The sequence below is a fragment of the Rhinopithecus bieti genome, unplaced genomic scaffold, assembly GCF_001698545.2.
Source record: "Rhinopithecus bieti isolate Rb0 unplaced genomic scaffold, ASM169854v2 scaffold_10132, whole genome shotgun sequence".
NCBI classification, from domain to species: Eukaryota; Metazoa; Chordata; class Mammalia; order Primates; family Cercopithecidae; genus Rhinopithecus; species Rhinopithecus bieti.
The window spans coordinates 644,894-657,652 of NW_016806330.1; the positions used below are offsets into that span (position 1 = coordinate 644,894).

The 12,759-nt window shown below is 37.3% G+C and overlaps 1 protein-coding gene across 1 annotated transcript; it reads left to right on the forward strand.

Annotated features, from left to right (window-relative positions):
* Window positions 1-9,344: 9,344 nt before the first annotated feature.
* LOC108531901 (olfactory receptor 6K3-like) lies at window positions 9,345-10,292 on the forward strand. The gene is given in 1 exon segment (XM_017875537.1): window positions 9,345-10,292. A coding segment is annotated over 1 exon segment (948 nt).
* The last annotated feature ends 2,467 nt before the right edge of the window (window positions 10,293-12,759 follow it).

Sequence of the window (12,759 nt, forward strand, 5' to 3'; positions counted from 1 at the left end):
AGCCAGGATGGTCTCGATCTCCTGACCTCGTGATCCGCCCGTCTCGGCCTCCCAAAGTGCTGGGATTACAGGCTTGAGCCACCGCGCCCGGCCATATGCTAGGGCATTTTTATAGTTCATCTCATTTTATCCTTTCATAGTTCTATAAATTAGTCATTATTATTTCCACTTAAAAGATGAGAAAACTACAATTTAATGACTGTGTATCTTCTCTGTAGTCGGGTAGCTAAGTAGGTGGCAGAGTAAGAATTTGAACCTAGGTCTATCTTATTGTCTTATCCCGAAGTGTTCAGGAAACTAAGAGAGAATCAAGGCAATGATGTATTACAGAAATCAAAGGAGAGAATTACAGGAACAAAGAAACAATCGCTGGGTGAAATGGACTAGCTTTTTCTATTATTGTTTGTAACATTCAGCATCTAGAAATTTATATATATTTTATAATAAATATAATCCCCATTAAAAATTATATACATATATGTATATATACCATATAACGACATATATATTTAAAAATAGGTATCCATCATAAAAGTAAAACTTTGTTTGAAAATAAGAAAAAGAAACACACAGCATCAAGACCATAAAGAATAAAGAATGCAATTAATTAAAGATGATATAAAATTTCCAAATGAAAATAAAAACAAATTATAATACAAAATTCAGCGACTGCATAGATACAAATGGATATATGTAACATTGCATTATTATATATCAGTAACAGTTGGCAAAAAATGTAATAAAAAATGCCATTTGAAGTACCAACAAAAATAAAAAGCTATAAAAGATATGTTACATCTAAATATAGCACTTTATAAAACTGTATTGGAATATATAAAAAACATAAATTGATCCATATGCTGTATAGATGAATATGTATAGATGAATGAGTAGAATGTCTCAGTTACATAAACATGCCAATCATCTACAAGTCAGTAATTTCAATCCAATTTCAATCAAAATCTCATTTCAAGTAGAGAAGAGTGAGACATGTAAGAATGAGGGCCAAGAATAAGACATTTCAAAGGAGGAGATTAAAATGGTGGCGCTTGTCTTACTACTTATTAAAAGTTATTATGAACCAATATTTGTAATAAAATACCAGTGGGAGTAAATAGCCAATGGAAGCAAAGAAATAGACTAATATAATATGGGATTTTAATATACTTGAGAGCAGGTATGGCAGATCACTGGAGAAAAGATGAACATAGCCAGCACAACAGGTCTGTGGAAAAAGGTGCATTGTTTAATCAATTGTATTGGAACTTCAGTTAAAAAGTTTCAATTCCATATAAATATAAACCATAAATTTAAAGACTGATGAATTAAACCATTTAATATTTCCTTTCATCAAATAACATCTTTAAAAAATAAAACAACAAGATATACACTAGGAGTCTGTATTTGTAATAATACATATAACTGATTATTATTATTTAGAATATATAAAAAGCTTCTGCAAAGTAATAAGAAAAAGATAACCGAATGAGGAGTATACACGCACACACACACATTCACACATACACACACACAACATTCAACTGTAAATCAAAGCAATAGCATATTGTTTACACAACAACCGAGTAGCAAAAATATGACCACCCAGCACATTAGAAAAGATGTGAAACAATAAAATTGCATTCATTGTTGATGGCAGACAGATTTTGGAAAACAATTTGGCAGCATCTAGTGAAGCTGAAGATGCAAATGCTCCAGAATACCAAACACTGAAGGCTAACGAATGATTAAATTGTGCTACATGTATACAAGACAGCGGGGATTTTCCTTTAAAGTTGCAGCTAGATACATTGACATGAATGATTCTCAAAACATATGTTGAGTGAATAACCAAGTTATAAGGTAAGGCCTAAAATACAATTCTATCTATCATAAGGTAATGCCTAAAATACAATTCTATTTGCATACAGTAAAACAGACAGAACTAAGCAGTATATTGCTTTTGAGTGTGCATACATGTGCTAGACATAATAATAAACACAAAATTCAGGTTAATGGTAATATGTAATATGGCAAGAAAGAACTGTATTGGGGAGGAGAGTATAGTGGTCTTCAAAGTTATTCATAATATTCCATCTCTTAAGTGGGGCTATAGGTTCGCGTGAACAAGAGGTGAAAAAGTGGAGACAGATATATGGATGAAAGAGTGAACTATGCTTTTACGAAAATAAGAAAGGGAAGAAGAACGTCAGTATGGTACACTTACAGCAACAATGAAAATGAGAAAGAGTATATACTTTAATATGTCTGAGCATATTCATAAGCTGCATAAGCAGACTAAAAAGAGGAAAAATTTGAGGATATATAGGTAAGTGAGACAACTGAAGGAACAATGTCTCTGCATGAGATGAGACAAATAGGTTTGAAGCATAAAAGGAGGAATTTATCTCAAATGGGAAGACTGGATAAAATCAGGGTCAAAAAGGTAAACGTCAGTGTGGCTACAAATTAGGCTATCTTTGGGTCACGATCTGATTCTTTAGTTATTCACCAATTCATTTAATTGTTCATTTATTTAGCCACATATCCATTAATCAAATGCTTATTGAGGGACTGTCTTTATTTATTGTTGTTGTTTTTTATTTTTATTTTTTAGAGACAGAACCTCACTCTGTTGTTCCAGTTGAAGTGCAGTGGCTGCTCATAGGGGTGATCAGAGTGCACTGCAGCCTCGAACTCATGGCCTCAATCAGTGCCCCTGCCTCCACTCAAGGGTCTGCCTTTAACGTCACCTATTACAAATGCCTCTTGTTCATTTGCCTGATCAACATCAACAACCCCTCCCTCTGATCATTTCCAGTTGATTGTCATTTTTAGGAAAAAATGGAACAGCAGACCCTTTTCTCTGTTGACCTATGTCCACCTATAGGTTCCCCAAAATCCACATTCTCCCTGGGCCCAGAGGACTGATTCTTTGTCTCTCTTCAACCTTCATCTCAAATTGTCTCTAAGCACTACCTTCCCCAGAGCTTGCTAGGTTGGGTTTTGAGATTAGGGACAGGGTATGTGGAGAATGGTTTAGAGGTTGAGGACAACCACGGGTGTCTCATTGCTGCCGTTTCTCCTGAGGACATAATCACTTGGTCACCTTGGACCCTGTCACTTCCTAAAATTCCTCATTCTGTCATGCCATAGAGGTCAGTTTTCCTCTTTCTTGGCTTCTGCCCACAAACATTCACCAATCGTTCATTCGCTCATTCAGCAAATATGCCGCCTCTGCAAGTTGAGCTCCCTTGCAGGCAAGCATGGTCTGAAACATTCTTTGAGCAGTTTTTATTGAGTGCCTACTATGCGTTAGGTACTGTGCCAGGCACTGACAAGACAGTGGTAAGGGAAACACAGCTCTAACCTCACCTCATTCTCCAGGTTACAAAGGCCATGCGCCCCTTTCAATCTGGCAGAGAAAGTTTCCTCGTTTTAAGTATTTGCATCTACTTCAAGCCAGATTCTTCTGCCTCTTTCTTCTTACTAGACCGCAACTCTGTGCAATGCTGACCACAGCTAGAGCCACCAACCCCATTGCTCAACCAGTGTTTATTTCCCTAAACAACCCCTCCTCACATTCCCTTCCCTCCACCTCTCCTCACCAAGCACCCAAAAGAGGATTTAGAACTAGCAGGGTGGACATCAACTGGTTGTTTCTACTTTTCTCTGCCTAGCACAAAATTGGGAGAAAACTGGAGCCTCCATCTGCAGTCACACGTGTATAGATCTGGGGATTTGGATGTAGGCTTTTTCTAACTTCTCTCTCAGAAGCTTCCACAAAAACCCTTCCATCTGTAGCCTCAAGGGCCCACCTCCAAGGGAAGGCTTAGGCAATGATCCTGTTTCTACCAACACCACACCTTATCCCAGGAATTTGCCCTAGACCTCTAGTGACCATATTTTCTCTCCCTCCATTTCTACCCAGACCTCCAGGCCTCCTTCTGGAATCATAGAACCTTAGAATGGGAAGGAATTTTAGAGGTTATCTAGTTCGAGTTGTATCCAACAGAGTTCATTAACACCAGCCTAGGCTTGTTTTTCCTCCTCCCTCTGGATTTTTTTCATCTTTTCATCCACCTCAAAAAACACTCGCACACAGATTCTTCTTGTACAGGCACCAAAAACAGCTCATCTGCCCCTAAGGCTGTGTCCCTATGATCTCCAGCCACCCCTGCCCCAGTCACTCACCCCTTCCTCATCTCTGGAATTTGGCCAGGTAGTCCCAGAAGACTCTGGAGTGACCTCCTTTGCTTAAAAAGCAGACAGATAGGCATGCCGCAGGCTGTGAGTGTGTGAGCAGAGGAGGACTGGAGGCTGAGAGGGAAAGAAAATGAAGGTGACTTTCATGGAAGATTCATTTATTTTCCCCGATTGTACCAACTGCATGTATTTTTGGCCTGGCTGCAAGGAGCAATATTGGTTTACTCTCGTATCCTTAAAAGTTGCAGAACTGTGTCTTAAGAGAATTATTTATAGTTACTATAACTGAGTTGAGAAATGTCAACTTAACTGATAAATTATATTTGTTAAAATAAAGAGGACGTTTACTTAAAAAAAATGTAATCATTCATAGTGAAAAGTCCCCTCTGCTCTGACTCATTTTTTTTGAACCATATATGCCTGTGTCCCATCAGGTATTTTTTTTCTGATTTCAAATCTGCTTTCAAATTCTGTTGCATTTCCATATCCACTGCTACTATTCCACTAAACGTTTAACATTTCATGATTATTTTGTATCTTTTTTGTGACAAAAGAAAAAAATCTTATGTGTTGTATGTATCTATTTCTTTTGCCTTTACCCACCTGAAGGTTAATATTAAGTCCAATTTCAGTTTTAAAAGGTTGGAAAATAGAAAGGAAAGTATCCTTCTGCTTCTATTTCCTGTCCACTCTATGAGGGCTTTTTTTTTTTTTTTTTTGATCTCAGGTCTGTACAAGGTCTAGCTCACGTATACTCATCAGTACAGCTTTCATGTAGCAGGAAAGTTGCCCTTCAATCCTTTCCTGACTCCATACACTTGGGATATCTGCTGCTGGAACCCCTGTAGCCCATGAAATCTCATGAGAGTCCCCTCATTCCTGCCACTACTGCAAACAGCCCTGTGATCCCTGGATCCTTCTGAAGAAATTCTACTAAGTTGTGCTGGATGGCAACTGGCTGAATCTTCTGCAATGCACTTCAGGGTTGTGCTGTGCAATCAATAAACTGCTTCGAAGAGTAGAGAAAATTCTCTTGCCTTTGAACCACATTTTGTTAGTTTCATTCCTTTTGTTCCTTATCCTTCCCCTTTCTCAATAGATTTTGTAATTTAAACTATTCTTTACCCCTTGGACAGAATGGAAAGTCCAAGTACTCTTTTGATCTGACTTCTAGCCTGACTGAAAAACCTAGCTTCCCATAGATGTGTTGACCTCATGAAAGGGGAGTGTGGCAGCAAGTGTTTTCCTAATTAGCCACATGAAGCATAGAGTTGCTTTTCCCTAAGTCTAAGGCTTAGGGAGTCCCCCCGGTAGAGAGCCTTTTAGAAGAAAGCCTTTCTCCCACTTAGCAATTCCCTATGAAACCTAGAGTTGTGGCTGTGGTTATAACCTTCCTACTTATTGGCCTGCAGAGCAATGAAGATGGAGACATTTGGAAAAGAGGAGGTGACTCTGTTGGTTTCTGAAAGAGGTAGCTATGGACTGAGGGTGGACTTTCTACTTTGAGATATGAGTGAATGACTTTGTTTACTAGATATTGGGGGACAATTGTCACAGAACCATATTATTTCCTATTGGACTTTAAGGAAGGACTTGTGGACATTTTGTTGAGACTGTGATAACACATGAGGTAGAGGAAAGAACCATAACTTAGGGATGGAGGGCTTTGGTGAGTGTGTGTCCTACAATTAGAGATAGTCATAAGATAACAAACACCTGGACTAAATCTATCACCTTGTGTCTGACCCACTAGCTCTGTGACTCTTCCACAACTCTGCTATTTTCTGAGCTAAATTCTAATCTGGGATGTTTGTATTGTATTTAGTGGCATCAGGACAGGCTCTTAAGAATAAAGGAATGTCAGGACAACTAGTGGAGCTTATGGTTGAGATTCTGGGATATCCATTCCTACAGAAAATAGGAGAGTCCTGTTAGGTTTAACTTTGCTCCCAAGACTCTATATCAAATTGCCTTCCTATAGGCGTCCTCTTTCCTTCTTAAAGACTCAAGTTCCTAAAGACCTACCTTTTTAAAAAAAAAATTCCAGGTTACAATTTTCTAATTCCAATTTTCTAATTCTATGTACTGGACATAGAGTTTAATACTAGTTTCCCTGTTTATCTCCCTGCTGCCTCTGTAAGCAGAACACACAATTATACGGGTATCATTTTCTATCACAGTAGGAAAGCCTGTTGGGGATAATACAGTCATAAGATATTGGGATGACAAAATAATTTTAAAATCTCATATACAGCCATATTATCTGGTCTGCTTAAAGGCTCAGGTTTGATTTGGAGCCTTATAGAGAGCCAGTATAAGGTTTTCAGACAGAGGATTGACAGATTTGCATTTAGGGCAGATTATTTCAGTCGCTATGTGAAGAGTGAGTTGTAGTAAGACAAGTCTGGAAACAATAAGCCCAGATAAGAGTCATTAAGATAAAAATGGCTAGAGTATAAATTACTTTTTATGAACCTCTATTTTTTATGTAAAAGTTTTCTTCGAGAAAAACAAGGGAATTTTCACCTCATATTTTCCTGTTTCAACATAGACTTACTATTTTGCTGTATGCATAAAAAGCAAGAGAAAAAAATTGTGGTTGCCATATGCCAAGCTGGGTTCTTATTTGTGCATAGCCTCTGGTATTATGGTTTCCAAATAATTTTATCTATTTGTTATATCCATTGGCAGTTCACAGCTGTCTGACTGTTTTTGGTGGATATGGTAGCTTTCTCTATTTAGAGATCCCATCTTCACCTCAGTACCAAGTCAAGAGTCAGAATTCTGCCATGCAAACAAACATTTATTAGCACACAGGCAAAAACATACTACTATTAGGCCTTTTCCTGGAAGCTCATGGAAGTCTCAACTCCTTTTCCTAATGCTTTCTGGTTAGTATAATAAATGAAAGTTTCTATCAAAGATAAAATGTAACAAAATTCTCTCCAGTAGAAAAGCCAACTTTCTAGTGAGATTAGGTGATAAATATCCCTTTAAAGAGGGAACACAGGAATGAATGGATCATGTGCCTATTGCAGCTCTCCAAGCTCTATAGGCTGCCTAACTCATCATATTTTACATCCCTGCAAGCCAGAGGTTAGGTATACTTTCAGCCAATCAACATATCTTGATCACCTGGTTTTTCATTTAAAAAAATTTTCTGTCTGCCAGTGGTTCTTAACTGGCACAAATTTTCTTGTACTTCTTCCCTACAGGAACATTTAGCGATTTCTAGGACCATTTTGGTAGTCATGATGGAGGGAGGGGTCTTTGCTACTGACACCTTATAGGTGAGACCAGGAGTGGCTGCTAGACATTCTATAATGCACAAACAGCCTCGCCTTCTCTCCGAGCAATGAATTGTGTGTTCCAAAACGTCAATAATGCTGAAGTTGACAAAACCTGCTTTACATTCATTAATAAACTCTACAGTGTAGATACAGATAAGAATATTTGAAGATCTTGTCAAATCTGCCTCTTGAGGTAGACTATTGATTAAAGTATTTCAAATGTTAGCAAATTACACCTAGAATGTAATTTCTAGATTAGTGCACTTCAACCATTAACCAACCCCCTGTGAAAGTTAATACCGAGTGTCAACTTGATTGGGTTGACGGATGCAAAGTATTGATCCTGGGTGTGTCTGTGAGGATGTTGCCAAAGGAGATTAATTTTTGGGTCAGTGGGCTGGGAAAGGCAGACTCATCCTTAATCTGGGTGGGCACCATCTAATCAGCTGCCAATGTGGCTGGAATATAAAGTAGGCAGAAAAACATGAGAAGACTAGACTGACCTGGCCTCCCAGCCTACATCTTTTTCCTGTGCTGGACCCTTCCTGCCCTCAAACATCAGACTCCAAGTTCTTCAGTTTTGGGACTTGGACTGGCTTTGCTTGCTCCTCAGCTTGCAGACAGCCTATTGTGGGACCTTGTAATAGTGTGAGTTAATATTTAATAAGCTTCCCTTTAACTATATGTGTGTGTGTGTGTGTGTGTGTGTATATATATATATATATATATATATATATATATATATTCATCTCCTATTGCTTCTGTCCCTCTGGAGGACCCTAATACACCCCCTTTAGGGTGTAGATTAGATTAATTTGCACATCCATATATATCACATGGGATTAGCCTGTTGTCTTAAATTACATTCAGTGGAATATTTGGATTTTTTCTTCTCATTCAATTGTTAATAATGAGTCAGACTAGGGAAGCTGGTAATCATACTTTAGTTTTAAACATGCTGACTTAAAAATGAGCTTATTCTTATCCACAGAGGGTATCATTTTGTCATGATTCATTCTGTGTCCCCAACACTTCATCTCAAAAAACATAAAAATGTCTACTTACTTAAATTGTTTCTAATTTACTGTTATAATAAATATTCTAGCTAATATTGTCATATATCTCTTTTTAATATCTGACATACTTTCCCTAGACTACATAGTGAAAGACAGGCTCTAAATAGTCTTAAACTCTCAATATAAACTGCCAAATTGCCATTCAGGGGAGTTTGTACCGATTTATATGTCTAACTAGCAATACTGTTAGCTTATCCAACAGAATAATTAACAACATAAGTTATAATTAATAAAAAGCATTTGGAAATTTGACAGGATAACTTCGTACTTTGCAAAATAACTCACATAGTATATTTTATTTGACCAGCCTAATTTCAAGGCTGTTTAACTGCTTGAAAAGAAAGTTTTTATTTGTTCTTTGTATGTACTTAGAATGCTAACTGTGGCCGGGCGCGGTGGCTCAAGCCTGTAATCCCAGCACTTTGGGAGGCCGAGACGGGCGGATCACGAGGTCAGGAGATCGAGACCATCCTGGCTAACATGGTGAAACCCCGTCTCTACTAAAAATACAAAAAACTAGCCGGGCGAGGTGGCGGGCGCCTGTAGTCCCATCTATGTGAGAGGCTGAGGCAGGAGAATGGCATGAACCCGGGAGGCGGAGCTTGCAGTGAGCCGAGATTGCGCCACTGCACTCCAGTCTGGGGGACAGAGCGAGACTCCGCCTCACAAAAAAAAAAAAAAAAAAAAAAAAAAACAAAAAAAAAAAAAAAAAAAAAAAAAAAAAAAAGAATGCTAACTGTGTTTTTATTAGCCAACAAGTGAAACTGCTGAAAATATGGATCCAGAGAATCAGACAATGGTGACTGAGTTTCATTTCTCTGATTTTTCTCAGTCTAAGAATGACAGCCTCTTATTCTTCATTCTTATGCTCTTTATTTATATATTCATTATTGTTGGAAATTTCATGATTTTCTTTGCTGTCCGACTGGACCCCCATCTCCATAATCCTATATACAATTTTATCAGTATCTTCTCCTTCCTGGAGATTTGGTACACCACTGTCACTATCCCCAAGATGCTCTCCAACCTTCTCAGTGAACTGAAAACCATCTCTTTCATAGGCTGCCTCCTGCAGATGTATTTCTTCCACTCACTCGGGCTCACAGAAGCCCTAGTCCTCACAGTGATGGCCATTGACAGATATGTAGCCATCGGTAACTCCCTTCGCTATGCAATCATTATGACCCCTCGACTGTGCATCTAGCTCTTCACTGGCTCTTGCATTTTTGGCTTCTTCATGTTATTGCCAGAGATTGTGTGGATTTCTACTCTTCCATTCTGTGGCTCCAACCAAATTCATCAACTCTTTTGTGACTTTGAACCTGTGCTGCCGTTGGCCTGCACAGATACATCCGTAATTCTGGTTGAAGATGTGATCCATGCTATTTCTATTCTGACTTCTGTCTCTGTCATCACCCTTTCCTATTTAAGAATCATCACGGTGATCCTGAGGATTCCCTCTGGTGAGAGCCGTCAGAAGGCTTTCTCCACGTGTGCAGCCCATGTTGCTATTTTCTTGCTGTTTTTTGGCAATGTGGTTCTCATGTATCTGTGCTTCTCTGCCACGTTCCCACCACTACTGGACAAGGCCATTGCACTGATGTTTGCTGTCTTTGCCCCACTTTTCAACCCAATAATCTATAGTCTGAGGAACAAAGATATGAAAAACGCCATCAAGAAAATCCTCTGTTCTCAAAAGATATTCGATGCCTCTGGGAGCTAATGGGAGTTCACACACATCTCTTCAAAGAAATCTCATCATCTCCTTAAGTTTAAAATGCTAACAAATCAGTTTTTTAAAATTACCATGCACTTTTCCTTTTAAAAAAAAAATTAAAGAAATTTTGGCATGTATTTTCAAAGTGAAGTATCTCTTTAAGATTTTAATATGAAAACAACGGTACTAAGTTATGTGTCTATACATTTCAATTTATAGATCTTGTATTTCTAAAGCTATAATAAGTATGATTTATAAATTTATCTACATTGTTCTCTTTTCCTGCACTCTGCATTTCTTTGTGAAAATCTGTATTCATCTGGTGTCATTTTCCTTCCACCTGAGAAGCTTCCTTCAACTTTTCTCACACCGTGGGTCTGCGGATGATTAATCTTTTTTGCTTTTGTAAGTTTCAACAAAACTTCGTAAATCTGAGCAAGTCTTTTATTTTGTCCTCATTTTATAAGATGTTTTTTCTGGATATGGAAGTCCAAAATATAAGATTTTTTTTCTTTTTTTCCATGAGTTAAAGATGTTGGTCTACTTTGTTCTCACTTGCATTGTTTTTGATGAGTAATCTGCTGACATCCTTGCCTGTGTTTCACAGTATGTTATGAATGTCTTTTATCATCTCTTTTATTTTTTAGTTCTCATTTATAAGTGGAGCTAAACATAGAGGTTACATGGACATAAATACGGAAACAATAGACACTGTGGACTATCAGAGGGTATGGAGGGGTGGGTAAAACAACCACCTATCAGCTAATACGCTCACTACCTGAGTGACGACATCTGTACTCCAAACCTCAATTTCACACAAAATCCCCTGTAACAAATCTGCACATAAACCCACTGTACCTGTTTTGATTTATGCTGTTGATTTGCTATACTTTCCAATTTTCTAATGTAAGGACTAATGTTTGATCTGACAGGGGATGTCTGCTATAGATTTACCTATGTTTCTATCATTCACAGATTATAATAGAATATTTTCTTCACTTTGTAACTTCAGGTAGTGTGATGTCATCTTCCCCAAATCAAAAGAGAATACTGGCCTAAACAACAATCATATTTATTACTTTATAATTAAGTAAATCATATTTATTACTTTCTAAGTGTTTCCATTATGAAATTTTTCATTTAATATTTACAATACCCTTATGTCAGTTTTTTTTCCACTATAAAAAGATTAACAAGATGCACACCAGTGAAGTGATTTGGGCTTGGAAAAGAAGCCTGGCTCCTTAACATCCAGTCCAGAGACCTTTACCCCTCCATCAATTGTCCTCTGAGATATCACAATGATTATGCGGCACATAGAGTCACTGAACTTGCGATATTTGTATAATGCTGTTGCATGAATTCATTTATGGATTAATTTTCACATCATTTTGTAGATGTCAGAGCAAATGCTCTTGGGTCCTTGAAGATTAAATAGATATATAATATATAGGCTTAGGACCAAAAACACAAATACACAAATTATACAAAGATATATATTTATATTTTGGTAAATTTTAAAAAATTAATGTCACTACTATTAAAAACATTCCATGTTATGGTTATGTTATGTTATGTTATGTTATGTTATGTTATGTTATGTTACATTATGTTATGTTAAAATGCTGTGCAATTTTATATCTCAACATCTTTGTTCTCATTGCATTTTTGGTCTGGAGTGTTGCTCCCTTTCTTCTCTGCTTTGGAGCTTATACTCAGAAAGCTCACACACACATTTTATCTTCTGAGATAAACGTCCCTGCCTTCCTCCCACAGAACTACACTAGCATTTTTAAGAGCTGAGTAAATTGTCTCTAGAAAAGGAGTTTTGCTCAGCTCCTGTGGAGAAAAAAGCAGGGACACAAGGCAACTGCCAGTGGAATCATAATGATTAGGAGGCCAGCTAGAGGTGTGGGGAGAAAATAAGCAGATCATAGTGGAAATATCAATAGTACTGGTCAAAAAAAAAAAAAAAAAAAATCCCAATCAACTGTTTTCAGGCAGGCAGTTAAATTCTTCTATCGGCTTGGGAGTGCTAAAGTGGAAAAAAGACCTTAGTCCCAACTTCAGTTCAGCTCCAGACCTTATTTTCTCCCCTGCCTTGTGGACCCAGCCCTACCATTTGTCCCTTCTCACTCCTGTATCATTAAATCCTCTCCTGCATTGATACGAGATTTTAAATACTGATGACAATACGTTTTACATGCAGAAAATTATATATGTTTCTTCGATTATGCAATTTAAATTTATTTGAGGTAAACATTTAAAAAATTTAGGTCTTCTTTAATTCTTTGAATTCCCAGTTAAAACCTTAGTATTCTATTTATAAATCTAATACATTTTATTCATTTTAAAGGTGTTACACATATATTTTGTCTGATTCATAAACTTGGCATTTGATTCTCTTTAAACTATGTTTAAATATGATCTGTGTATTTCATTTATTTATTTATTTATTTATTTATTTATTTAT